Raw genomic sequence first — 27,875 nt, forward strand, 5'->3', positions numbered from 1 at the left:
GATAAGATCAAGAGTTCTGGGAATGAATCGTCTGTTTAACAAACTTCTTAACAGATAGATACTTTTTCATCATACTACCCATTCAGTCAGGTAAACGGATTTTCAGGATCTTGCAGAAGCAGCTGGGTCGACTGGACTCGCAAACGCCCAGCGTCTGCCCAGCGTCTGCCCAGCGTCTGCCCAGCGTCTGCCCAGCGTCTGCCCAGCGTCTAGCGTCTGCCCAGCGTCTGCCCAGCATCTAGCGTCTGCCCAGCGTCTAGCGTCTGCCCAGCGTCTGCCCAGCATCTAGCGTCTGCCCAGCGTCTGCCCAGCGTCTGCCCAGCGTCTAGCGTCTGCCCAGCGTCTGCCCAGCGTCTAGCGTCTGCCCAGCGTCTGCCCAGCGTCTAGCGTCTGCCCAGCGTCTGCCCAGCATCTAGCGTCTGCCCAGCGTCTGCCCAGCGTCTGTCCAGCGTCTGTCTAGCGTCTGCCCAGCGTCTAGCGTCTGCCCAGCGTCTGCCCAGCATCTAGCGTCTGCCCAGCGTCTGCCCAGCGTCTGCCCAGCGTCTGCCCAGCTTCTGCCCAGCGTCTGCCCAGCGTCTGCCCAGCGTCTGCCCAGCGTCTAGCGTCTGCCCAGCGTCTGCCCAGCGTCTAGCGTCTGCCCAGCGTCTGCCCAGCGTCTGCCCAGCGTCTGCCCAGCGTCTGCCCAGCGTCTGCCCAGCGTCTAGCGTCTGCCCAGCGTCTGCCCAGCGTCTAGCGTCTGCCCAGCGTCTGCCCAGCGTCTGCCCAGCGTCTGCCCAGCGTCTGCCCAGCGTCTGCCCAGCGTCTGCCCAGCGTCTGCCCAGCATCTAGCGTCTGCCCAGCGTCTGCCCAGCGTCTGCCCAGCGTCTAGCGTCTGCCCAGCATCTAGCGTCTGCCCAGCGTCTGCCCAGCGTCTGCCCAGCGTCTGCCCAGCGTCTGCCCAGCGTCTGCCCAGCGTCTGCCCAGCGTCTGCCCAGCGTCTGCCCAACGTCTGCCCAGCGTCTAGCGTCTGCCCAGCGTCTGCCCAGCATCTAGCGTCTGCCCAGCGTCTAGCGTCTGCCCAGCGTCTAGCGTCTGCCCAGCGTCTGCCCAGCATCTAGCGTCTGCCCAGCGTCTGCCCAGCGTCTGCCCAGCGTCTGTCCAGCGTCTGTCTAGCGTCTGCCCAGCGTCTGCCCAGCGTCTGCCCAGCGTCTAGCGTCTGCCCAGCGTCTAGCCTCTGCCCAGCGTCTGCCCAGCGTCTAGCGTCTGCCCAGCGTCTGCCCAGCATCTAGCGTCTGCCCAGCGTCTAGCGTCTGCCCAGCGTCTGCCCAGCGTCTGCCCAGCGTCTGCCCAGCGTCTGCCCAGCGTCTGCCCAGCGTCTGCCCAGCGTCTGCCCAGCATCTAGCATCTGCCCAGCGTCTGCCCAGCGTCTGCCCAGCATCTAGCGTCTGCCCAGCGTCTGCCCAGCATCTAGCGTCTGCCCAGCGTCTGCCCAGCGTCTGCCCAGCGTCTGCCCAGCGTCTAGCGTCTGCCCAGCGTCTGCCCAGCATCTAGCATCTGCCCAGCGTCTGCCCAGCGTCTGCCCAGCGTCTGCCCAGCGTCTGCCCAGCGTCTAGCGTCTGCCCAGCGTCTGCCCAGCATCTAGCATCTGCCCAGCGTCTGCCCAGCGTCTGCCCAGCGTCTGCCCAGCATCTAGCGTCTGCCCAGCGTCTGCCCAGCATCTAGCATCTGCCCAGCGTCTGCCCAGCGTCTGCCCAGCGTCTGCCCAGCGTCTGCCCAGCGTCTAGCGTCTGCCCAGCGTCTGCCCAGCGTCTGCCCAGCGTCTGCCCAGCGTCTAGCGTCTGCCCAGCGTCTGCCCAGCGTCTAGCGTCTGCCCAGCGTCTGCCCAGCGTCTGCCCAGCTTCTGCCACGCCTCGGTGTGAGATGAGGCGGCGCCGCCAGAACGAGACGTAAGTGGAAACCGGCTTTTAGTCTCATGCATCATCTGGACAGTGTGTGTTTACCACGGCGAGGGATCAGGATGCACTATGGGAGGAGGGAATACTGGAAAAGGCAGTCTGATTCTCTGGCTTTCATTCTGCTGCAGAGCCTGACGTCCTGGCATTAATGTGCCGTTTCACTGACACACCCCTGTAACACACACACACACACACACACACACACACACACACTGGCCTGATGATGAAACTGAACAAAAATTCCAGGATTGTTTGAGGAAGATGACAAAGGTTTCAACCTGCATGTTACTTGACCTATAAATTCCTCTGACCTCAGTCCAGGAAAACAAATAAACACCATAAATGTCTTAAATTCAAGTTGAAGGACAAAAGATCTGCTGCTGATGAGTGAGTGTGTGAAACCAAGAGACTCTTTCTAAAGTCGTAACAACTGGTTTGTAGTTGGATATTTTGACTCAACATATTGCGTTTAAGTTGGATTATTTTCAACTGTAACTCTTATTTACTGTGATCTGTGAAGTGGAGGAAGTTAATCCCAGCGGGAGGAGAAAATCGGTTTAGCCAGTGTATAACTTCTAACCATAAAGATGTCAGCACCAGCAACGCTGAAAGCATGCAATGCAGCTGAAAGACAAACCCAGACAATGATTTTTATTTAATGTTGTTTTTAACCTGGTTAATCTCTTCATGTTTTTTTTCTTTTAATGGACCGAATGATTTATATATTTGTTTACAAAATGAAAAAAAGAAAAACGACATGATGTGGATGCTAAAAGGGAGAGAGAGAAAGATCTGCGAGTGGGGGTGAGTCACTTCTCAGGGGGCTGTCATCAAGCATCAACGTGTTCACCTCTCTTGCTCCTGGGAAGAGGTCCACCGACTCCCCTCCTCCCCCTCCTCCCTGCCTTCATGCTTCGCTTCCTCCCACCCAGGAAAAAGGACGGTGTTTTGGGTTCTGCCAGTCTGTCCTCTCAGAAGGGGACTGAGAGGAAAATCTGGCCAACCCCATCTGTCCTGCTTCTCTTCTGAACTGTGTTTAAGGAGGAGTGTTGGAAAACTCATAATGTGCTTATGATGGAGATCTAAAATCATGACAAGCGAGACTCAGAGTACGAAACAGAGATGGCACTAATGGCTTGACCCCAAAAATAATGGCGTGTACTGTTGCTGAAATAATCCTGGATGCAGCGCTGTGATGTGGTTTTATCTCGCCTCAGTCCTCCGGCGAGTGGTTACACAGGCAAAAAGGTGTGCCTTAATAATTACTCCGGCTCCAAACAGATAAATGAGATCATTTATTGAAGGTGCAGGTAACCCCATAATGAACTCCTGAAATTAGACTCTTTAGTTAACTCCGGTCTGCCCACACCAGGCTTTACAAGCTTCACTCGGACTCACTCCTTTGTGCTCCGCCGCCATCTAAAGTCACCCATTACTGAAGCCTGGGCGGCTTAATCAGAGAAATGGAGACATCTGTGTGGAAATAATGACCACTGACGGCAACTGCAAATGACACATAGCCAGAGGGGGGGTGGGAAGGTTTCCACAACAATTTCTCACTTTTTAAAAAAAAAATGTTTAATTAACAGGTTCCAACACGAGAACATATTATACATATATATATATACATATATATATATATATATATATATATATATATATATATATATATATATATCTGAACAATCTGACAACAGAAAGCTTTAATGTGGATCACAGCACTGCAGCGTTCATAGAAGAAAACGTTCAAACTTGGATCAAATTGAAGCTGAAATTATAGCTTGATTTGAAAAGGCTGCGCTTACATACAGCAGCTTATGTATCTTTCATGAATTGAATGAGATGAGATAAAGGTTAATGAATGTGAGTGCAGGGCAAATTCCTCAGTGTTTGCCACATTATTTAAATGACTCACATTTTCTGACAGGTAATTTGTAACACTGACATGACACTTTTAAACCTCACTTGAATTTGTACAATTACCATTAACTTTACCACATGGTTCTCCAGTTTCCACAATACAATAAGACCGTCAGGTCCTCTTAAAAAAGTACGATTAGAGACATCCATCTGTGTCCCAGATGCAATACGGAAGGGTTTTCCATGTTTCTCTCTGAAACAAAACGCTGCATCCTTCAGGCTACCAAGCTGCTTCTGATTTCAGGACACATAGGACCCTGACATCTCCTGAAACAGAACAGATATACAAAGCAAATTCTCTTTCATGTCTGGAAATACAACTGGTAATTGGAAAGTGATGTAAAATAAACAAATGGAAGCAAATTGCTTTAGCTGTGTGATAAGACTGAAGGAAAGTCAAGGGGACAGTCCAACATTCAGCGGCGATAAGGAGGAGGATGGATCTGCATGCATGGGGAACAGTAATAATCCCTATTAGCTTTACACAGTCTGTCAGTCAGCTATCTCAGCAGTGGAGCAGTGAAGGATCTTGACTACTTACTGCATTTCCCTCTTCAGGGAGAGTATCAAAGCCATTTTTGAGCACACCTCATGCACATCAAATAAGACTCCAGCTCAAATTGGATCAGACATAACGAGAGCACTGCAACAACCTGCTCTGATGAAGATCTGGGCTTCGCACTGAAGACAAAAAAACTGTAGCGTTTGTTTCATATCACAACAAATAGTCAAATGCATTTGCTGATGGTTTGTATTTTCCACCATACAGGACAGAACTGCTCCATTAAAGAATGATGGAAACATGTTAAACACTCAGATAATCAGCTGCTCCTCTGATGCATTTCCATCAAGAAAGCTACAATCTGCTGATTTTATGGCTGAGTTATGATGCAGCGGTAATCTGCGACTGGGCAGCGGAATAAATCCATACATGCACTGATGTTTAAGGCATAAATCTGCCTCTCATTTGTCATGGCTAACAATGCAGAGAGGAGAGTGTTGAAGCCCTGCTGGAGCTCTGTCCTGGGCTCATTACAATTCAGGCACTGGATGTCTGAGTCCCTGACCCAAATTCAAGATGACACATTTAAAATATACACATTCAAAGTCAATCTGCTCATATTTTCTGTTTCGATCTATCTATCTCTTATGGTGCAGTTGCCCAGCGTGTCCTGGGTGATTAAACGCTGTTTAGAGATGGGAAGGAGCAAGCTGACTGGAAACAGGCTCTCAGGGGTGCAATGTGGGATGTTTGAGTGGGTTTATGGTGGGAAGAGAAACAGCCCCTATTGAATCAGCTCAGGTAGTGACCCCAGGGAAATTGGCCTTGGAGACTGTCATTCAAGAGACTCAGCCCACAGCTCACAATTTCTGGAGGATTTAGGGGCCGGACCCACAAGACTAAAGATTCTGATGGCCTCAACTGCAGCAAAATCTGACTTCTGCTCTTCTAACCAAAATTATTTTTCCACATGACTGCACCTCTTGTGAATCACATCGCGCACATGAGAAATCAAATCAAACAAGAGCGAAAGTTTGCAATTAGCTCATATATACTCATGCTTTTCTGTTAATCAAACTTGAGAAGGGCTGATCCTGCTCCCATGAGAAGAAAACCATTCTCCAAGTTTTTCCAAGCGGGCTGAAGGTGAGGGGTGACTGGGAAACATTGATTTCACTGTAATCTGCCTTTAGCTACTGCAGAAAGTTGCCCCAGCAAGCTGTTCCAGCATTCTGCATTAATAAACTGCTTAGATGAAGGTCTGCATTGATTGGTCCTCCTGAGGTGGAAATAGAAGGTGAGGGTGGATGAAAGGAGGTTTATAGCCACTCCTGCAGCATGAGGACAAAAATAGGGAGGAAAACGTGTTTATTGGAATCATTGTTTCCCTGAAAGCAAATAAGTTGCTGCAACAAGATCAAATAAACACCAGAGAAATGGTTCTTGGAGCCAGATGTTCCAAAGCAATGCAGATTTTTCTGCGTTACGGGAAAAAGGTAACAAAGTACAATGTGATGGACAGTAAGCGATATCTGTCCCAGCGTAGGCGTGTGATCAGCCGAGTGGCCTCGGTGTGTGTTGCTGTCTGCCTGTTACACTGAATCCCTGCAAGTCTTTAACCTCATATGGGAAACGGTAAAAGACGGGAAGAAAGTACAGTAATTGCAGACATTTTCCAACACGGCTTCAGATAGATGACCACATTTTGTTTCCTCAATAAGACCAATCTTTTTCCACCAAATTGAATTCCACTGTGTGGAATCACTCTCAGCTGTGGGCCTGCAGGGATTAGCTTGTTTTTGTTGACATATTTTCCCACAATGAATAAAGACTGCATGGGCTTTTTCTTTTTTTTTTTCCTCTTAAGGATCTTTTTGATCATTTACCCCAAAACATGACATATAGTGATATTTTCTGCTGCAGCTCGGTGCTATAAGCACATTATTGACTACACAACATGGCCGCTGCCTTCCCATCACCTGAGGCACACAATTTGGCGGATAGTCACTGCAAGGATTCTGCTTATGTGTGCAGAACTAATGACACTCATCATTTCCCCTTGTTCTCCCATGAACTCTTCTGACTTGCATTTCGAAGAGACGGTTCTGTATTTCACATCCTGCAGCAAAGAAAAGAGGTGACTTGTTGGGTTGATGGACTACGTAGTTAATCTTGATGAGATATTATCTGAACTAACATGATGACAACAATTTTGCCCATTTTCTTATCTGTCATCAAGGAGGATTTATTGTTAGGAGTTCATAGAAAGTCTGCATGCACCTTTTCCCATCTGAAGCGAGGGTGGAGATGGATGAGGGAGCCGGTGTACCTCAGCTCCTCCAGCTAGCAGCTAGCATGTTGTGCCTGAGATCTTCACTTTTCATTACAAAGCAGTCCTGCTCAGTCAGAAACAAAGTGTGAAGTGAAAACCCAAACGAGCTAATAGGACGGGGTGAACGCTTATAGTGCACATCATACTGCAACGCACTTATACAACAGAGGAACTGGTTATTTTTTAATTGAGAGAGACAATAAAGTGATGAAAGCAGGGGAACGATGTGCAGCGAAGGAAGATGAGTAAAGGATTGATGCGATTAGGGCCTTCAGGCTCTGTGTATGAAGGACTCCACACTGAGGTCTTGACACGAATAACATATGCAGTGCTTATGAAATATTTTGCAATAATTTGTTCATAGTTTACTCACTCAGAGCATCAGAGTTGTTGTTCACAAGTGGGTGGCGAGGATGGAGTGTGAGATTGACAGCGAAATTGCGGCAACATCTGCAGTGATGCGGACGCTGTACCTGTCTGTTGAGATCAAGAGATGGCTGAGCCTAAAGGCAAAGCTGTGGAATTACCAGTCGACAACCTTCCGACCGTCACCTTGGGTCATGAGCGGTGAGTAGTGACCGTAAGAATGAAATTGGGAACACAGATGGCCAAAAGGAGCTTCTAACAGTGTCTGAACTCAGTCATCAGGGAGGGAATAAGGGTCGACTTGCTGAGGTTGGTCGGGGATTTGGTCAGGATGGGGTAGAAATGTCCCATCTGGAGGAAACCTTTGAGCACACATGGCTGTGGATATTAAAGCCCATCTCCTTCCTTCAATATCAAGTAACTTGTCTCCTGACTCTCCAATCAGCCTACTTGTGACCCAGAAGTCATTCACAGATAAATATTTTAAAGAGTGTCTCAGGTCCTAAAAGGCAGCTAAAAGCAGGTGTTGGCATGTTAATCCTTCACTTTCAGTCAAATAAAAAGGATATTTGTACTTTAAAACAAATTAGATTCCAAACTGATCTGACAAAATAAATGACGACTGAACTAAATAATGTCTGGATGATGCGCATTTGCCACATGTATTCTGTTCAAGCTGAATTAAAATGACACGCAGAGGCAAGGACATCTTGTTTTCTTAAACGCCTCTCACTTTGTCTCCTCAGTCCTCATGTTTGCCCTCAACTCCTCTGCACTTATCTCCGGCTGGCGAGAGGCATAAATAAATGAGTCAACTGGAGGAATTAAGTGTGTGCAAATAGGAAAATGAGATAAGGGGTCTATCTCTCACTTGGCTTTGAAACGCTCAATGTCCCCCCAGGAGGTGCTGGAAAAGGTGACTATTACAACTGTAAAAGTTCTTCTCTATAATGGGAAAGAAAATACTGTGATAAAAATAGAAATGTATGAGGCTTCTCCTCTTTGGCATCCTCCACTCCACTGACACGTTGAAACTTGAAATGATTTAACTAAACTAACAAATGGGCTTGCAGATGAGGGAGAAAACTCAATTTAAATTGACTTCTTGTTTAATCTGAACTCTTTCTTGGTTAGAAAATGTAAAGATAAACAGTAAAGTTTGCCAAAAAGCACAGACAGCATCAAACGTCGGACTCGTTTCACTGCAACGTTTCTGGTTTGGTCTGCAGGCCTTATCGGTCAACGGAGGTCTGTAACTGGTCAGATTAATGTTTAATTACATACGTTCATATTGATACTAAATACCACCTATAGGGAATGGGAATTTCACGTTATCAGCTGTGCATCATGGGTAATCTCCGACATGTTGGCATCTAGGGTAACATCTGGTAGCATCTGTTAATATCCTGTAATTGTTGTTTGTTTTGGTGAGAATTTACACTAAAAAAACCTGTTTTTGTTGCTGTTGTACTGGTTGTTGTTAAAAGAAAAGGGGAAAAAAGACCTGCAGTAATTCCATGCAGTATTCTACAGAACTTTTGCCATTTTCCCATCACGCTATCGACGGCTAATTCAGCATCCATCTTGCATCCCACCTGACCTGTTTGCTCTCTCCAGCCAGCAGAAGACGATCTTACGATGACTCTTGTTTTGTCTCTTTATCTCTTTTAATCTTCTTGTGTTTCTTTGCTGAATCAGCGACGCTGTGTGTTTAAACCAGCCAGTTTAAAAAAACAAACAAAAAAAAAACCAGCCAGATCCTTATTATACCGTGAAGCGAAACGTCACGTCGCATCCAGGATGTAAAAGATGTATAGTTCTGGTTTTTCCAGCCTTGCGATGCTGATGAGTAGCAGCGGCTGCAGAAATACACACCATAGAAGTTACTGTGTCATGGAACAAGTCTGGAACGTAGAGTTTTAAGGTCAGAAAGTTACGTAATGTGTCTTTAATGACTTTAATAATATACCTGTTAACCTGTGTAATATCTGAATTAATACTTTATGTGATTCTTCCTCTTTAAGTTTAATTAAACAAAGTCCACATTATTTATCATGTTGATTTTCTAGCGAAATCATTCTTTGGCCCCATTGGTTAGCGCGTTCCTATACATCCCTTCTCCTTTCTGGCACATCAGCATGTTTTCTGTGTCCCAACTCATGATGAATTAATGGAATAAACTGTTGTTTACATTGTGGTAGATGCCAACATGATCCATAATGCTTAGCAGCTCCCATTTAACGTTCACATAGATTTCTGTTTTTATGGAATTGTTTTATCCTCATAGATGGTTCTCATGAACTCCTTTATCTGTTAGCAGCTGCTTTTATTTGGTCTTATTGTATCTGGTTGTTTTTGAACCAGGGAATCCTTCATGCTTCACAATCTGCAGGTTTGTTGCTGCAGTGATCGCTGATGTCTGGTTGGCTGTGGGGGTCCTGCAGTGCAGCCATATGGCTGTGGTGTGGACTCTGAAGTGCCCTGATCTTGGTTGTTTACAGCGGCACGGCCACTGTGGTCATGAGTGGGCTGGATCCTGGTGTGAACGGATCCCCAACATATTGTTTCCTCACAGCAGCATCAAGCCAAATTCCTGATTAATATACAGTTTTACAGACAGAAGCTAAAGGTTAGAGTGGAAAGTAGATGGTGGTGGCGGTGTAGCTGCATCCACGATGTGTGTGTGTGTGCTTGATTTAAATGTATCAAAAGTACATTTATGTAGAGCGCTACGTTTTGTATGAAAAGTGCTTTCTAAAGAACATTTGATCATTTCATTAATGTGCATGATCACAGACAGCTGATTCAGTCCACAGAAGCAGGACATGAGGTCAGCTGACCAATCAAAAAATAAACTGTACCAACTTTAATCTTTTGAGCTACTAGACCAACAGTTGATGTGCTTCTTGACATGTCAGCTAATTATACACCTGACTTTAACACTTTGTGTTAGACACACACAGCAGCGATGAATAAAGAGCTGATATACATTTTCAGCGCCGAGTGTGGTGACTGGTTTACAAAAGCAATTAACATTTTATCAGGTTGGAAGTCTGTCATGTTTAAATAGGACTCTCTACAAAGTGCATCTAAGTCTAAAATGCACCTCTAATTCTCTGCTCTATTACCTTGAGCCCCAATAGTGAAATACAGCAGCTCCATATCCCAGCTGATCTGCAACATGAGCTAATGAGCTCAGAGGCGCCACGCAATGCGGCCAGGAAATCGATGCAGCCAGAGAGAGACGTGGAAATTAGAAGGATCCCCCAAACGATCCAATGGACAAAAGCAGGCATGTGGAGATATTTATTCCGAGCAAAGTAGCCAATCTTTATTTATACTTAGAGATCTATAAGGAACATCAACTTAGACTTGACTGAAATGCATGAATATGATGGTGATACCTCTCATGTAGGAGAAGCTGGACTTCAGTTGCATCTCTAACCCATCTGAAAGCAGCTTCCCACAGCAAAAACGGATCTGATTAAGTGTTTTTGACGGTTTAAATCTTGTTTAATCGTCTTGCAGCGTGCACTGAAGTGTCAGTAATGTGCCCCAAATTTTTTTGTTTCACCTGGCAGTGACTAATGGAGTTCAGCTGTGCTTCTTGCAAAAGAAAAAAAAGAAGAAAGAGAAAAGTTTATTACTATACCAAACTCTGCAAGCATTAAAGAGGACCGACCGAGCTTTCCATGTGTCGACACGGAGAACGAAAAACAGCCGAACTGCTCCAGCACCTTAGACCCAAAACCCCAGGGGGCCGCAGACTAGGGCGGACGCACGCAGACGTCTTGTGTGGACATTTTTCAGGAGTTCCACTAAACCAAACACAGATATTCACACACACTCCTGTGCACACTCCCGACAAACCACCTTGAGTCTGTCAATAGCTCTTTGTAGCATCAAAGCGTGGGCACATTTGAAACCTTAAATGTCAAATTCTGTGATCAAATCAATCGGGAACCTAATCTTCTGCTGCCTCCAACCAAATGGTTTATAAATCCTCCAGCAATCCCCTAAGTAAGCACAGGAATTCATGAATGCTAAACACATCTGGTCTTCTCTCTAAAAGGAGCAGCTTTGATACTATCTGTCTTATCCGTCTTAACGAACATGTTTCCTTTGAATATGAATATCAGATGGGACCTAAACATTTGATCTGACTTTGTAATCGAACAGCTAGTATGCATCCGTGAAGCTAACGTCCAAGTTGTCTCTAAAAGAGAAAAGGAGCTTGTTTGGGAAAACAAATACTTGCAAGATGTTTTAAGTACTTTTAAAAACTTCTTTCTTTTTAAAGGTCTTCAGAAACACTGGGCCAAATGAAAAATGCAGCAATGGAGAGTAAATTGATTAGTGAACTAGAGGATTTCACAGTGAGCACTGAGAACACGCTACACGATAAGAAGATGAAATCGCAGCAAGAGCACCACTCTCTCAAGGCTGACACCAACAGGACTTCACATCAATCACCCAATCAGGCTGGTCCTACATACTCATTTTGAAAATGTGTTTGGGAGAGAAAGAGCAACAGATCTCCTCTTTAACGAACTCACACTCTTTGTCACACACAGACACACCACAAAGGGCATTTGCTTTGATGATGATGGCCTTAGCATAGAGCTGTCCTTAGGAGCTGTGCTCTCAATCCTTAACTGCACAACCCAATACTGCTTTAATCTGCCCCAAACTCCCCCCTGCAGCTCAGACTATTCTAATCCCTTATAAGAAAGAGAAGCCAGATGGTCATGAACAACTGCTATGGAGGGAGGGGGGTAAGGATGAGCGCATGTATGGAGATGCCTGGAGTGCCTGCAAGTGTTTACCTTGTGCTTCAAGTTACCAGTGTAAACCCAGAGCAGTGGATGATGTGCGGGTGCTCAACATACTTCCAAGGATGGGTAATATCTGTGTGTATGCACAGCAAGTGTGCTTGTGCCTGACTGTGCAGTCAGAAAGCAGAGACCCCTGCAATACCCGGTGTCCAGTTACTCCATTCCTTCTTCAGTCTCGAGATGAGATGACAGAAGTTAGGAGGCAAACGTCACGACCAGCGTCGGCAGCTCTGTGATTCTTGGAGTGTCAGTGGTGGAAGACGCAGTCCCAGGAGTGTCAGGATACAACATACTTCTCACCCTAAGGCACCCTCCACTGACAAGCAAATGCCTCGTTTCTTACCCCAAATTTCAGAGCTCCAAACAGCTCCCGATGAGATGCAGAAAAAGCTGAGCCACACTTGTTCCCATGAGAAAATACTTAAACTGACATTAAAACAATCTCGTGGTAAAAGGAAAGCAAGAGACTCGCTCTGTAAGAATAGAAAGAAATATGCGTGGTAGGTAGTCATTATTTGAACATTACCACAGTAAAAAGTCAATTACTGCACAGCAGGGTGTGAGCTGCACTGATTAAAAGTCCGCTTTAGGTTCTGTATGTCTCCCCACACGTACACACACATTTACACAAACACACACATACATATACAGTATATCATATGCACACACACTAAAGACAGAGCTCCTGCACACTCTCAGAGTACTTATGGAGAACTTCTATGAAGGCCAACAAGCTCAGCACCATGTAAATCAGAGGCCACCAGCCTTGAAATGCAAAGCCTCTTTCCACCTCCTGATTAGCGGCGTGCTGTTGCCAGTTATTAGCGGTGGGCTTTCGCCAATGAAAAGGGTAAAGCACAAACTGAGCCCGAAGGGAAGCAGGGGAGTAAAAGCCTTCAAACAAATCCTCTGTGACTGGCTCTTAAGGAACAAGTGGAAATTAATGACTTTGTAACCCTCAGACTCATGCACTCGGGCGACTTGTGATCTATCAGGAGCAGAACGAGCCAGAATAACGTACAGGTAACTGACAGTGTTTCTTGTGTGAGTGTCAGGTCCAGTTGAGCTTTCAAGCCATTGCACCAGGAAGAAGAAAAAAAAACAAACAAAAAGGAGCAATGTTCGCAGCGAGCATGATCTTAAGTAGAAACTTGTGAATCAGGAAAGCCAATTTTAAGGTGAGAAAAGATTTTAACCTCATTTGTTAATACAAGAATGGATTAGGCTGAAAGTCTTGTCCATGTTTACCCTGGTCAAATTAGACCCCTGAATAGCCTGCGAGTTGGAAAAAAAACCTAATTATCTGACCTCCGGTTAAAGGGACAGAAGCAGCCGTTTACCGGCCTAAAATGTCCATTCAAACAAGAACGATAGCAAGACCAGAGCACAGACTTGAACAGTATTGATTGAGATAGTTATCAAGTCAAGTCAATATCTGTAATAATGAATCTATCATGGGCTTAGCTGCTCTGACCTTATCATTCCCTTACACAAACACTGGCCTCGTTCAAGGGACAACGAAGCCTTGTGAGCTGTCTATACTGTATGTCTTTACCAATCATGCTCACTTCTGTCTGTCTGCTGGGTTACCATGCAAGGATGAAATGAAGACGTTGCCCTGAAGCACCAGAAAGGTCCACAGCTTCGGTCATGACGATGCCCGGTAGCACTGCTGTCTGTTCTTATGTATGAAATGGTCAGTGAGATGGATTTCGGTTTGTGAATGTATGTGTGTGTTTGGAAATTCTGACCTGCTCACAGCTGCAAGGCTCAGGCTAATGGCACCACTGTGCCCCAGTTAACTGGGCTCCCGACCCAGTGATACGTTGGGCCTGGGTTGATGAGTCCCTCGTGTTCGGATGTTTTTACGCTTCACTGAATCCACACAAAAGACTTACCCCCATAACCCATAAGCCTTATAATCCATTCGGTAAACATTCAAGGGATGCCCACTTTCACAGTAAATGCCCATGAATGGATACACATGGTGGAGCCTGCTGCAAGCCGACGAGGTTTTCCCAAAATAAACTCATGTGTGAGCAAATCTGACACATTGAGAAAGCATGATCTCAGTCCCTGGCTGTCATCACATTGTCTTCTACAAAAACCAGTCAACACCAATCATCAGTCATCAATAAATAGAAGCATACAAATCCAATTACATGAACCATCTCTGACCCATCTTCTCATGCGCTCTCTTTTTTCTATAACATGAGCAGAATTTCTGCAGCTTGTTCACCATAAATCATATATCCCACCTAATGATGACACCCTCCACCCAACCCACTGCCCCACAAAATACAAAAGGAGACCTGGTGCAGTGCCACTGACTCTGTCATTGCCCCCAGGAATAGCAACATGCACAGGGGGACAAGCATAAACACCCTGATGTAATTAGAAAGGCATGATTGCTCTGACAGCTATCACTTTGTCATATCGTCATGTTTCCTGATTAACATTTTAAAAACATATAAGGTACCGAGCCTTTCCATTTGTTGACTGTGAGGAATCCCTCAAGCCAGATTCCCCTCCTCAGCATAATCCTAACATGAGCGGGATCAATGTGAGCAAGTATGCTGAGACAAATAGCAAAAGAATGAGCCACTTACCCAGAAGATGAGATTGAAGACGAACATCATATACTTCAAGCAGCAGAGGCAGCCTCTCGCCATGTTGCACTTCTTGAATTCTAAAAGGAACACAAAGGATAGATCCAGGTAAAAGACTACGTATTTGCTGCCTTTGGGTGAGCTGTACTTGTTGTTGGTCTTGTCTGCTGCGCTGGTGTCAGCTGCCGCTCCAGCTTGTCCCTGCTGGGCGTCTTTGCGTGGCCCCGTGGAGCCGTAGAAAGCGCCGGCAGTGAAGCCGCGGCCGCCAAATGGCCGGCCAGACGTAGAGGCTTGGGGAAAATCGGAGTCACGGCTATCTACTGAGGGGCTACGGTGAATGGCTGACTCCTCACTGCTGGACTTCTCCATGCTCTAGGGCTGCAGCTGCTGATGAGGGGCTTTCTGACGCACAGTCTAACATAGTCTCAGAGATGACAGGACAGAACAACTTGCCCTCCGAGTCTCCACTGCTTCACACTCTGAAGCAACAAAGGAAAGAAAAAAAAAAGAGAGAGAGAGAGAGAGAGAAAGGCACTCAGGTGCAAAACTGCATCCGCTTCAAGAAAGTCTCCTGTCCGGAAGCGACTTGAACTGACGTGCACGGTGCACCTCTGGCACATTTAAATGTCCTCTGCTTTGCTGTGATAATCCTGAAGTAAGCTGTGCAGGAGGGTCCAGTCAGGAGAAGTACCCTCGCCTTTTGACGGAACCGTCTTTCTAGGAAGAAGTTCCAGCACTCGCTCCTGTAATATCACTCTCCACGCGCGCTTCCTACTGATGTGCCTGACTGTTCCAGAGGGACGAAGATCCCAGTGAGTCTCAGCTGCTCCAGCTTCTCTTGCTGACTGGGTAACTTTGCCCCCTCCTTCCTTTCTCTCTGCTTCCCACTGCCCTGCTCCTTCCCAGTCCTCTTCTCTACATGTGATGATGCTCTCTCTTCGCAGCTTTATCCTCCACTGTCTCCTCGTGAAGTGCGCCTGTCTTCTTTAGTGTACCATTCTGCGCTCAGCGGCTCAGTCCTCCACACCGCCTGTGCTCCGCTCCCCCAATAGCAGCGCACTGCCTGATGTGCTATTATCGGCAGACGCAACTAACGGGCATTCCCTATCTCCCAACAAGAGCACTGCCCTCCTCCCCCAACTGTCTCCCTTCCTCTCTCTCTCTCAGCTCCTCCCTGCTGCTGAGCCCAGAGCCAATGCAGCAGCTGCAGCGAGACCTCAGCTCCTCCTCTCCACTCCCCGTGTCTTTATTAAGCCCATCACCGTGTTTGCTTTGACTATACATGTTCAGCAATTTTATGTCCATCAGGGGAATTGAGAAGCCGGAGGTGAGATCGGCTGAATGAAACACAAACACAAAGCATTAAGAGTGAAGGTAATTGTGTTGTTGACGTGCAAAGCGACACGTTTAGGGTTGAATTGATGGCAGGATCTCATTCATATGAAAAAAAATATTAATTGTTAGATTGATGATGGTAGTGACACCAGCAATTTCCACACATGGCATTAACATGGCTTCTGTGACCTCACTGTTTATTGTTGCAATTAGCAGATTGTTGATCATTTAACACATATTTATTTATTTAAAAAAAGTACTTTAAATTGCAAGGCACAAGTGAGATAATTAAATATTACAAAGGGCTGTAATTTCACGGTGCCATCTCTGTGCTGTCCACCATTACTTTCCCCACATTCATCTGCAGAAAACAAATGAACTGACGGCACGCAGGCTTGCTAGTTCTGCCTCAATATGATCCAGAAAAGTCTTGAAAGCCGACGGTCTGACAGTCCAGTGGATACAAACCACCACACTAACTAAAATAAAAACACAATTTTCCATATTTACTTTCATGATATTGTTAAATTCTTCTTTTAAAAAAAATCTGACACAGCATACTAAAAACAGAAGCAGCTCTGCCTCCTGACTGCTGTAATGGCCTTCTTTCAGCCGAGTGCCAGAGCTGACTCTGCCTACAGGCAGATGGACGGGGAGCTTTAACGCTGTGGTCTAAAAAGTAAATCCAGGAATATCCTATTGACAAAGACCAGGTCAGCCAGTCCTGTTGTGCTTCACCAACGGTGAGGAAAACACTGCCGGGAGGAAGCACATGCTTTACGGGTGGTGATGCAACCTCTGGCTTTAAGGCTTTCATTGCATGTTCTTAGAGCACAACTAATTGCATGTGATATAATATTTAATCTGGAGGGTAGAAATGTTGATTTATTGACACCAGTTGATATTTCTGAGAAAAAAAAGAAGCTTTTATTATTTTAAAAATCAGAGAACTAATGATCTGTGCACTAAATGGAAGTTTAGTTGTTATATTTTAAAGGATGCCTTTTTTTCAGAAGCTGCTGTGATTAAGACAAAGCACAAGATGAATCTGTGATAACCTCGTTCCTCTGCAGAGAGCGTGATGAAAAAGCACACAGAGCAGGAGGATTACATGACAACCACAGAGCAGTGCATCACAGCAGCAGGTACATGAAACTGGATGTTTAAAGTGTATTTACTGAGCTCATGTTTTGTGTTGTAATATGATTGTATTTGGTTATTCTAATCGGCCATCTCTCTGACAGTTTTACATTGTTGCAAAGTATGTTAAGTTTATTAAAAGCAGTCATGTTTAAAGATACCAACCCCCCGCCCAAATCATACGAGCTCTGTGCAAAACAGAGATCTGCTGTGACGCTATTGTCCAACATCTGAAGGAAGTCTCACCAACCCCACTTAGCTGCAATGACTCATTCATTCATCCATCCATCATCCTAACCGCTTAGTCCGATGAAGGGTCGTAGGGAAGCTGGAGCCTATCCCAGCAGTCTTTGGGCGAAAGGCACCGGGGTACACCCTGGACAGCTCGCCCGTCCATCGCAGGGCTGCAGCGACTCAGTCAGCCTTTAAATAAATATGAGATATCTGCAGCTTAACCAGCTGGAACAAGTGTAACTATTATGTATCAGGTTCCAGTTTGGAAAAAGAAATTGGTGGAAAACGTTCTCTTGGGAGAATTTCATGGTGACAAAGATGAGAAATGTTTTGCTTTTCTGCTGAAAATGGCAACTGTGCACCAAATCAAACCAGCATATCCAAACAATTTTCTTCTTGTGCTTTCACAGCTTCCAGTAAAACTTCCCAAACAGCTTCAGCTGTCTACTGACAGAGTGCAGATGACCCTACAAGACCAGTAAGTAAGTAATGACCACTTTATTGAGTTGTTTTGGTGACTTTAGTCTGTGCATGACTTCAGGCCTGGACCTGGGTGTGTGTGAATCGTTCCTGCAGGTTTTGGATGTTTCTTGCAGCAGCACACCTGAATGGGATTAATGGGTCCGCGTGCTTGGACTAAGCTTGGTAACAAGCTGCTGCATTTGATTTAAATCAGGCGTGTTGGAGCAGGGAAATATCTAAAACCTGCAGGGAGGTTAATCTCAGGGACGGGATGCCCCTGCCCTGGATGAACTTGATGGAAACTCACTCTTATGCCAAGTCTTCAAACTTTTAATGCCCCCCTTTTCATTCAATTCAAAACTGGAAAAAGCATCGTCCCCGTTTCCATTAATCCAGATCGGAACATATGAAACATCTCATTGGTCCAAGGACTCGCCTGGAGGATTCTCAGGAAACGGCAGTAGTCAACACAAAAGAAAGTCAGGAGTAACAAGGCTGCCTCTGTCTAAATCCACTAAACTATATATACTGAAGAGAATATAAAAACATCTTCTCAAGTTCTGGTTCAACTTGGGGTTCATGTGTGAGACTATTTCCCTGCACAGCAAAGTTAAAGCGATGCCTTTTGGGAAGTCTGTGTTTTCTCAGCTGAGCGATGTTTGAGCACAAAACCACCTTTGAAAACATAACTGTCATTTTTGCAATTGTGTTTTTGTCGACATCAAATGAATGAAATGACTGTTAAGTGGTGGATCTACGAGGTGCGGACAGACAGATGGAAGCGATAGATTTCTCTCACAAATCCAAACATTATCAGTATTTTACTTCCATCTTTTCTTCTGGTATTTTACTGCTATGAGGAACAATGAACTTATTTTTCAAGTAACCACCGGGTTATTAGAGAAGCTGCTAAAATAATGTGGCCTATAAGGAGATAAAAAAAAAACAAGGTTTTGCTGCTCTGCTTCATTTACCTTATTATATTCTGATGAAATTAGATGTCAATATAACACTTGTTGCTACAGCATCGCTAAAAATGTCTGGTTTTTTTTTATTTTTTTATTTAGGAACAAATTAAGATTTAACCTTTTGTATCTGCATGTAAGGGCTGCATTTATATGTTTGCAAAGACTTTAAAACTGATTCACTAACCAATGTTACAGGATGTGCAGGATCCAACACTGGAGAATTTACCTATTTAACAGTTTGTTTCAGCTTGGCAAAAACCTCCAGTTTTATGCAAACATTTCAAGCTTTACAACCTGATCAGATGTCTGCAAAGCACAGCAGCATCTTCACATGATTTATACATGCTCATTATGAATGTGACAGCCAAATGTAGGCATGAAGCGCTCTCAGTTTCACGTGTAAAAACTTCCCATCAGCCCCTTTGATCACATGTAAAAGCAGAGGTCATAAACTCAAACCTAATACCTTCTAAATCAGTGCTGTTCTCCCTGCGAGTTACATACATTTATCAAAGCTCAGTGGGACTCTCGGTTTGCATGTTACTGATTCCTCAAGTAGCCTGAAGAGCACGGCCCAGCCCCCATAGATCTGTCCATCCTCCCAGAGTATCAGGGATCTGGGCACAGCTGCATTAGTTTAAAGTGGATAAAGCAAAAAAAGATGAGGTGAAAGCGAGACTCGGAAGAAACTGATGTGTGTGACTCAGAGGAGTTTTGGCTCTGAGAGGAGGTAGAAAATTTGAGGGACAGCAGCAGAGCAGAGCACAAAGCTCTGGCTTACATGGAAGTGAGGAGAGCATGAGGAGATTGCACTGAAATATTCTCTCTGGCATTTAGTAAATCTGGAAGCTTTTTTTAACATATGCATGTTACGACGAGAAGACTGAAGAGATTAGACCTCAAGCAGACCAACTGGGATCGGAAAGCACTTCAGATTATTTTTTATTAACCCAGCAGTGCAAAAGCAACATGACAAAACAACAAGAGACCAACTGTATCATGAGTGTGTGAATGAACAAGTATCTACATGAAAGATAAAAGAAATTCAATCATTTCTAAAATAAAGCAATAACTATAATCTTTCTTTTTTTCTTTTTATTTTTATGCATGAACAATAAGTTTAGTTTTAGCTTTATGTTAGATAGAAAATATGACCACAGCTGGAATTTGATGCTAGCAACATATGTACAAAGAATGGGAATAGACAGGTGAGGGTGTCAGACCTGGGTATAAAAAGATCAACCAAAGATTTTCTGTAAAAAGGATGGAAGGTCAAGGTGTAAAAACCAGCACTGGATGCATGTGGCATTCAAGCCTATAAGCAGCACAGCATGAAAAACTGCAGTGCCACTGTGATCATTTGGAAACTGCCGTCACTCAGCACAGCCCCCCACGCATCAATCACCCTTACCTGGAACTGTATCATGGAAGGAGCAAGCCATATATAAAAGCTGCTGAGATAATGTATGTTTGTAGAGGTACCACAGAAGCAGAGGTGCACACTGGAACTTTGGAGAGAAACAGATATAACATTTATATCTTTAATGGATCCATCAATAAGAGGAGATGAAAAAAACACAACCAGACTGCAGATCAGCTGACAGCCTACATTCAGCAATAATGAACATAAAGCACTTAAAAAAACCTCAAATTTTGGGATTAAAAACTGTAATGAAGTGTGAAAAAACAGCAAATGTTCTCACCACTCAGACTTTTTTTTAAAAAAAATAGTTTGCTGCTGGAATTAAATTCATTTGAATTTTTCTTGAAATAAAGACAATATAAACTGTTTCTCACAATAAGCAGAGGACTGATTTGCCTCCCAGTGATGCAATATAAAGTAAAAACTGTCAGAGTCTCACGAGAAAAGAAAATGCAAAACAAAACAAAACAAAATAAATGATCAGTCAGAGTCAGAGCTGAGTTGTCCTGATGTTTAGCCTTCGGGTTAAAACCCAAAATCTAACAAAAAAATTGTGGAAAACTTCACTTTCATACGATTCATCTTGAAAGCGTACTTGAATCAGTTTCTATGGCTATCAGCATGCACACAATGAGCTAATTATCCAGCCTGATATTTGACTGATTTTATCAGCTTGTTCAAGCAGTTTGAGGTATAAAAAGAAAAAGTTGAATTGAAAATTGAAATAAGTGAACGGAAAAATTTGCTTTGTGGAGTTTGCATGTTCTGCATTCATGGAGAATCATTTCTCTTTGTGTACTCCCACTTTCTCCCACATAAACATGCATGTTAGGTTAACCAGTGACTCTAAAGCGAACCTGGGAATGGTTAAGTGTGTGTATTTTTCCGTTTCATTAGTCTTTAGCCAAGTTTCCATTAGCTACACCAAGAATATAAACCTAAATATAATAAAAACTGGTAATGGAAACAACCAAAATAAAAAAAACCAAAAACTCAAATATCACTTAAAGGTTTTTTATGCTCTTATGAGGTTATTCTTTAAGATGTGTTAATAGAGAAGTTTATCATGAAAGTGTAATGGTGTAGGACATGATGTAGGGGTCTTGCAACCAGTTTATTCCAGGTAAAGATGGTGCAGTATGTATGAACAGAGGAGGAGACGGAAATCTTTTTACAAAGGATCAGGCCAGTATGAAGCCTGATAGTTCATAATTATGTCTGATTCACATTAGTCTTGTAAAGACCTTAAAAAACGTAAAGATCTCAGTGTAAAACTTAGACCAACAGGCAAAAGGGTTTTATTATGGCACATTTTATAAACACTCTGAATACAATTCAGAGTTCTTTACAAAACAAAACTAAACACGTTACAGTGGGGTGCAGAAGTATAAAAAACATTAAAATAAAATACTGTGCAAACATTATAATGATGTTTATAAAATAAATAAATTGAAGTGACTTTGAATTAAATAGTCTAGAGTTATGAGATATGGTGAAGATGTATTTTCTTTTAACGTATCAGGTTTGTAGACTAATGAGTAGGAATTTAGAATCTATCCTGCAACTGACTGGAAACCAGTTTCTATTAGAAACCAGTGTAAGCTGGCTACCTGGCTTGCTGGCTACATGGCTAGCTTGCTAACTGGCTAACTAGGTAGCTGGTTAGCTTACTAACTGGCTACCCGGCTAGCTTGCTAACTGGCTAACTAGGTAGCTGGTTAGCTTACTAACTGGCTACCCGGCTAGCTTGCTAACTGGCTAGCTGGCTAACTAGCTACCCTGCTAGCTTGCTAACTGGATTGCTGGCTAACTGGCTACCTGGTTAGCTTATATAAATAAATTTAAACAGTGTGACATTTATTCACTAATATTGTTATTTCCTTACCTACGCATAAAAGCACGTGTTAGAAAATTAAAGAGTGCAGGTAGTTGATGTGTGGGTCACGTTGACACTGGTGGATACTGAGAGAATTGGGAGTCACTAGGGAAGGAAGTTTGAGTTTGTGTTTGATGAATGAGAGAGAAAAGAGTGTGGATAGCAGAAAATAATGAACTGTTGTGTGGGGTTTCAATGAGAGGAAACAAAAAAATGGCTTCAGACTCTCGCTGGCTTGGTTCTGCTAAGGGTAAGAGTCTCCAAATCTGTGGAGAATTGCTCATTGTAATCTTTGGTTTCTTATTAAATATTGTGTGTTAAACTTTATTCTGTGTTCCGGATTTTATTCCAATCCACGGATCTGGAAGGATCGAGAAGGATCCCAACACTGGTTAGCTGGCAACCTAACTTGCTGGCTACGTAGAAAGCTGGCTAACTGGGTACCTAGCTTGCTGACACAAGTCGTAATTCCACAGGATGAGCTTTTATGAGAAATGTGGCTTAAGCATTAAGCCACTGCATTAAGTACAATTATTACTATTACTATTAATAGAAACACCTTCAAATTGGTATATTACCTTATAAAAAATTTCGAGATATGACTTTTATTTTGTGAAAAACTTGAAAATAAATGCAGCTTATGTGTTGACCCTGCAATAGACGTGTCCAAGATGCACCCCAGCTGTCACCCAATGTTAGCAGGGATTGAACCAGGTGAGAAAAGGTTTAAAAAATGCTGAACAGATAAATAGATCCATGGCTGGATGAAATTAAAAGGCAAGGCAAGTATATTTGCATAGCACCTTTCATGTACAAGACAATTCCAAGTGCTTTACAAGAAACATTAAAAGCATTACAAATGGTTTAAAAAAAGCATAAAAGACAACACAAATAGCAAAATCAGATATTAAAATAATTAAAAGCAAGATTATTATAGAGTTAATCTGCAGATTACATGCATAGGCGCATGAGAAAAGAAATGTTTTTGCCATGCCTTGCCTAAACACATGCAAGTAATTTTCCCAAAATTGTCACTGCATCAATGACTAGCATGGCATTGTATGAGCTGAGATGATCGCACATGGAAATACGCGGTAAGGAGATGCTTTACTCATAGAAATGTACAGTATAAAGTTGGAACTGGGGTCAGTCTAATTTGTTTAGATTAGTCTGACAAAGAAATGTTCGCTTGTCTGCAGATTAATTCTAGTTAAAATCTTCGATATTCGAGAACTTAGAAGCTTCTTTATTAAATAAAAAAGCTATGAGTCAGGCTCTGCTTATAATTTGATTTTAGTTGCTTTGATTTAGTTTATCAGTTCCAAAACCTTTCAAGAAGCTTCAAGAAGTGATTAAGAGATGAACTATTGTGTGACAAATTGAACAGAACGTAATGAACAGAAGCATGTTGCTCATATAACAATATCAGTATTGCTTTGATGTCCCCAATATCGTGCCTCTGAACATCACCCTATGCATGATGGCAAAAAAAAAACCAAAAAGAAAACTAAACCATGATATTCTCAGCATTATGGCCAATCAAATATTCAAAACGGGAATTGCTAATCTAAACATGGATTGAAAGATTAAAAAAGTCTGTAAGACAATTATGAGCTCATTTATCTTGGCTCATATTACACGAGCAATTAGTGCTGCTTACCTTTGATCAGTGAATTTGAACCCATGTCAGACTCGCAGACTTGCATTAATGACGTGTGACAGCATATGATCTGGTGTGAATTCATGGTCAAGGCTAGAGTATAAGGGGAGGATTAAAACTACAAAGGGTTTCTCACCACAAAATATGTCACTGCCAGTGGCCGTCAGATCCCCTCAAGGCCAAGCCTGTTGCTGTGGATGTAAACAGACACCTCAGACAACATGACTACACATGCAGATGATATATTTTGTGAAGTACAAACAGTCACACTTCTCGCTAAACAAACAGGAAGATGAGGACATATTAGCCTGACATATTCAACCTAATAAGCTATAAATTGTCATGTCTGCCTCATTTCTCGTTTCAAATTAAAATAAGACATCCTGCTGGTTTGATATTTATAGTTCTAACTTGCCCTTTAATGCCAGCCTGAATATCACCCTCAGAGAAGAGGCTGGTCAGACAGTAAACCCATTCTTCCATCATTCTCTGGTGATTTGCAACCAGAAGTCAATAAAGTTGTCTGGAAACGGTGTTAATTAGGAATTTATGACATTAGGCCTCCCTGAAGATCCAACAGTGAAACCATGTGAGGTTTGCTGATAATGCCATAAAAGCTGGAAAGATCAATCGCGTCATCTTAAGGTCAAATACTTTTAACACTGGCTACATTTGGGAGTAGCAAGTTAACACCATGTGCACCGCTAGATGCTGCTCCTTCAGATATGATTTCATGCACATATGTCATTAAGTGTCTGATTTTAGTAAACGTTGTCTTCTCAAGTGGAAGAAAGTCCTGATAGTCTGGGAGAACGGACTCAGCTTCGGAGAACTGGTTGAGTCTCTTACCAGGAACAGATGGAAAAAAAATGTGCACAAATGGTGCCCTTAAAGAGAATCAGATACAGACAAGTCCTGCAGCCAAGCCCCAATCTAAACTTAATTCCTACGCGAACATCTATCAGGGCTGCAGCATATAAGGCGGGACACAGGAGACAAGCAGGTTTTTACAAGCAAGAAAGAATATTCCTCTGATTACAGGATGCTACATTAGCATTTAGACCAGAAAGTGTTTCTCCCCATTGACATGCAACATAGTTTCACAATGTAGTAAAGGCCAATGCAGAGGGGTCAAACGGCTGTACGGAGCAGTGCAACACATGAATCATTCAATGCTGTCGCAACACAACGCTATGGTCATGTAGATTTAAGCAGTAGAGCTACGTTCAGCAATGTCATATATGCTTTATGCATCATCTATAAGAGCGATAACTGTGTGAAAGATGAAATATCAGCAATATCTTTTATTGGAAATGTAAAGAACAGGCCTCTGAATTCAGTGCTTGGTTATTGATTTACTGGCTTTTTCTTAATTAAACCTGACCGTAAAGTCTTTAAAGTTATCTCCTTCAGTGCTCGCTCTGAAGCGGTGCAGTTCGAAAGACATGTCAAGTTACAGGTGCTGTATCCATCTTTAGATCAATAATTCAATAATCGCAAGCAAATTTAAGGATTAAAAAAATGAGAGTAATAAAGCGGTTAATATAATTATTCCCTGATGATGTGAATTTATAATTACCAACAGTCCAAAAGAAATAAGTCAGGAATATAAAAGCTAATATAAGCTTTGGTTTGATTTGTCTGAGGAGTTGGATGTTGTTGCATAATAGTGGACCACTGTGGACATTACTAATTGAAATATGATACCAATATGAGAACTTTACATCGTTGATTTGGTCTGTAGGAATTTCATTTAGAAACAAGAGTACAGATTAGCGGAGCTACACAACACTGGGCAATATTTCAATATTACAGGCAGTATTCCAAGAAAACATCTGTATATTGTGTTAAAATCTGATGAATTAAAGAGGATTACGCTTAACTTATGTGTGTTTGCTCTAAAAATGCAAAAAAGCAAAACTTCCCCAAAGTGGAATTAAGCTTCCATTAATAAACATGCTCATGCCACTGTTTCACATCATGTAGATGTTTCATTAGCATAAAACAGCTCATATGACTGTTTTATTTTAATCTTCCCTACTTTGGTCCCGTGTGGTTGCTTTAAAGTGTTTTATAAATAAAGCTGGATTGCATTGGATCAAAATATCTGCCATAAAATGATCAATTACTTCCTTTGGCAACATCTGTAATATAGAGATGAAATTAAACAAAATGGAAAAATGATTTATTTATTATTATTAATTACAAGGTTGCTGAAAGATTGTTGTGAGATAAAAATAATAATAATTAATAGTTCTTTGTTCCAGAGGATGAACCTGCAGTTATCTCTGGTACTCTTCTGTCTCACACTGGACATGATGCAGCCTCTGGCTGAACATACTTTGCATTACCAGAACCAGTTATTCCCAGCACAGAACCAGAACCAGTTGTTCCCAGCACAGAACCAGAACCAGTTATTCCCAGCACAGAACCAGAACCAGTTATTCCCAGCACAGAACCTGAACCAGTTGTTCCCAGCACAGAACCAGAACCAGTTATTCCCAGCACAGAACCAGAACCAGTTATTCCCAGCACAGAACCAGAACCAGTTGTTCCCAGCACAGAACCAGAACCAGTTATTCCCAGCACAGAACCAGAACCAGTTGTTCCCAGCACAGAACCAGAACCAGTTGTTCCCAGCACAGAACCAGAACCAGAATTATTCCCAGCACAGAACCAGAACCAGTTGTTCCCAGCACAAAACCAGAACCAGTTGTTCCCAGCACAGAACCAGAACCAGTTATTCCCAGCACAGAACCAGAACCAGTTGTTCCCAGCACAGAACCAGAACCAGTTGTTCCCAGCACAGAACCAGAACCAGAATTATTCCCAGCACAGAACCAGAACCAGTTGTTCCCAGCACAGAACCAGAACCAGTTATTCCCAGCACAGAACCAGAACCAGAATTATTCCCAGCACAGAACCAGAACCAGTTGTTCCCAGCACAGAACCAGAACCAGTTATTCCCAGCACAGAACCAGAACCAGGTATTCCAAGCACAGAACCAGAACCAGTTGTTCCCAGCACAGAACCAGAACCAGTTGTTCCCAGCACAGAACCAGAACCAGTTATTCCCAGCACAGAACCAGAACCAGGTATTCCCAGCACAGAACCAGAACCAGTTGTTCCCAGCACAGAACCAGAACCAGAATTATTCCCAGCACAGAACCAGAACCAGTTATTCCCAGCACAGAACCAGAACCAGTTGTTCCCAGCACAGAACCAGAACCAGTTATTCCCAGCACAGAACCAGAACCAGGTATTCCCAGCACAGAACCAGAACCAGTTGTTCCCAGCACAGAACCAGAACCAGAAATATTCCCAGCACAGAACCAGAACCAGTTATTCCCAGCACAGAACCAGAACCAGTTGTTCCCAGCACAGAACCAGTTGTTCCCAGCACAAAACCAGAACCAGTTGTTCCCAGCACAGAACCAGAACCAGTTGTTCCCAGCACAGAACCAGAACCAGAATTATTCCCAGCACAGAACCAGAACCAGTTGTTCCCAGCACAGAACCAGAACCAGTTATTCCCAGCACAGAACCAGAACCAGTTGTTCCCAGCACAGAACCAGAACCAGTTATTCCCAGCACAGAACCAGAACCAGGTATTCCCAGCACAGAACCAGAACCAGTTGTTCCCAGCACAGAACCAGAACCAGAAATATTCCCAGCACAGAACCAGAACCAGTTGTTCCCAGCACAGAACCAGAACCAGAAATATTCCCAGCACAGAACCAGAACCAGTTATTCCCAGCACAGAACCAGAACCAGTTGTTCCCAGCACAGAACCAGAACCAGGTATTCCCAGCACAGAACCAGAACCAGTTATTCCCAGCACAGAACCAGAACCAGGTATTCCCAGCACAGAACCAGAACCAGGTATTCCCAGCACAAAACCAGAACCAGTTGTTCCCAGCACAGAACCAGAACCAGTTATTCCCAGCACAGAACCAGAACCAGTTGTTCCCAGCACAGAACCAGAACCAGGTATTCCCAGCACAGAACCGGAACCAGGTATTCCCAGCACAGAACCAGAACCAGTTGTTCCCAGCACAGAACCAGAACCAGTTGTTCCCAGCACAGAACCAGAACCAGTTATTCCCAGCACAGAACCAGAACCAGTTGTTCCCAGCACAAAACCAGAACCAGTTGTTCCCAGCACAGAACCAGAACCAGTTATTCCCAGCACAGAACCAGAACCAGTTGTTCCCAGCACAGAACCAGTTATTCCCAGCACAGAACCAGAACCAGGTGCTCCCAGCACAGAACCAGAACC

At 43.6% G+C, this 27,875-nt stretch overlaps 1 protein-coding gene across 2 annotated transcripts in view; it reads right to left on the bottom strand.

Annotated features, from left to right (window-relative positions):
* tspan9a (tetraspanin 9a) overlaps positions 1–27,875 on the bottom strand; it is a 241,406-nt gene that overhangs the window by 74,760 nt on the left and 138,771 nt on the right. Inside the window, exon 4 of one of the 2 annotated variants that reach the window (XM_079246822.1) lies at positions 14,499–14,578. In XM_079246822.1, the coding sequence (XP_079102948.1) occupies positions 14,499–14,561 (63 nt within the window). In that variant the 5' untranslated portion in view covers positions 14,562–14,578. Of the gene's footprint in view, positions 1–14,498; positions 15,542–27,875 lie in introns of those variants that run through there. The other variant, XM_079246821.1, reaches the window with a different exon arrangement.

Source organism: Telmatherina bonti, assembly GCF_933228915.1.
Source record: "Telmatherina bonti genome assembly, chromosome: 2".
NCBI classification, from domain to species: domain Eukaryota; kingdom Metazoa; phylum Chordata; class Actinopteri; order Atheriniformes; family Telmatherinidae; genus Telmatherina; species Telmatherina bonti.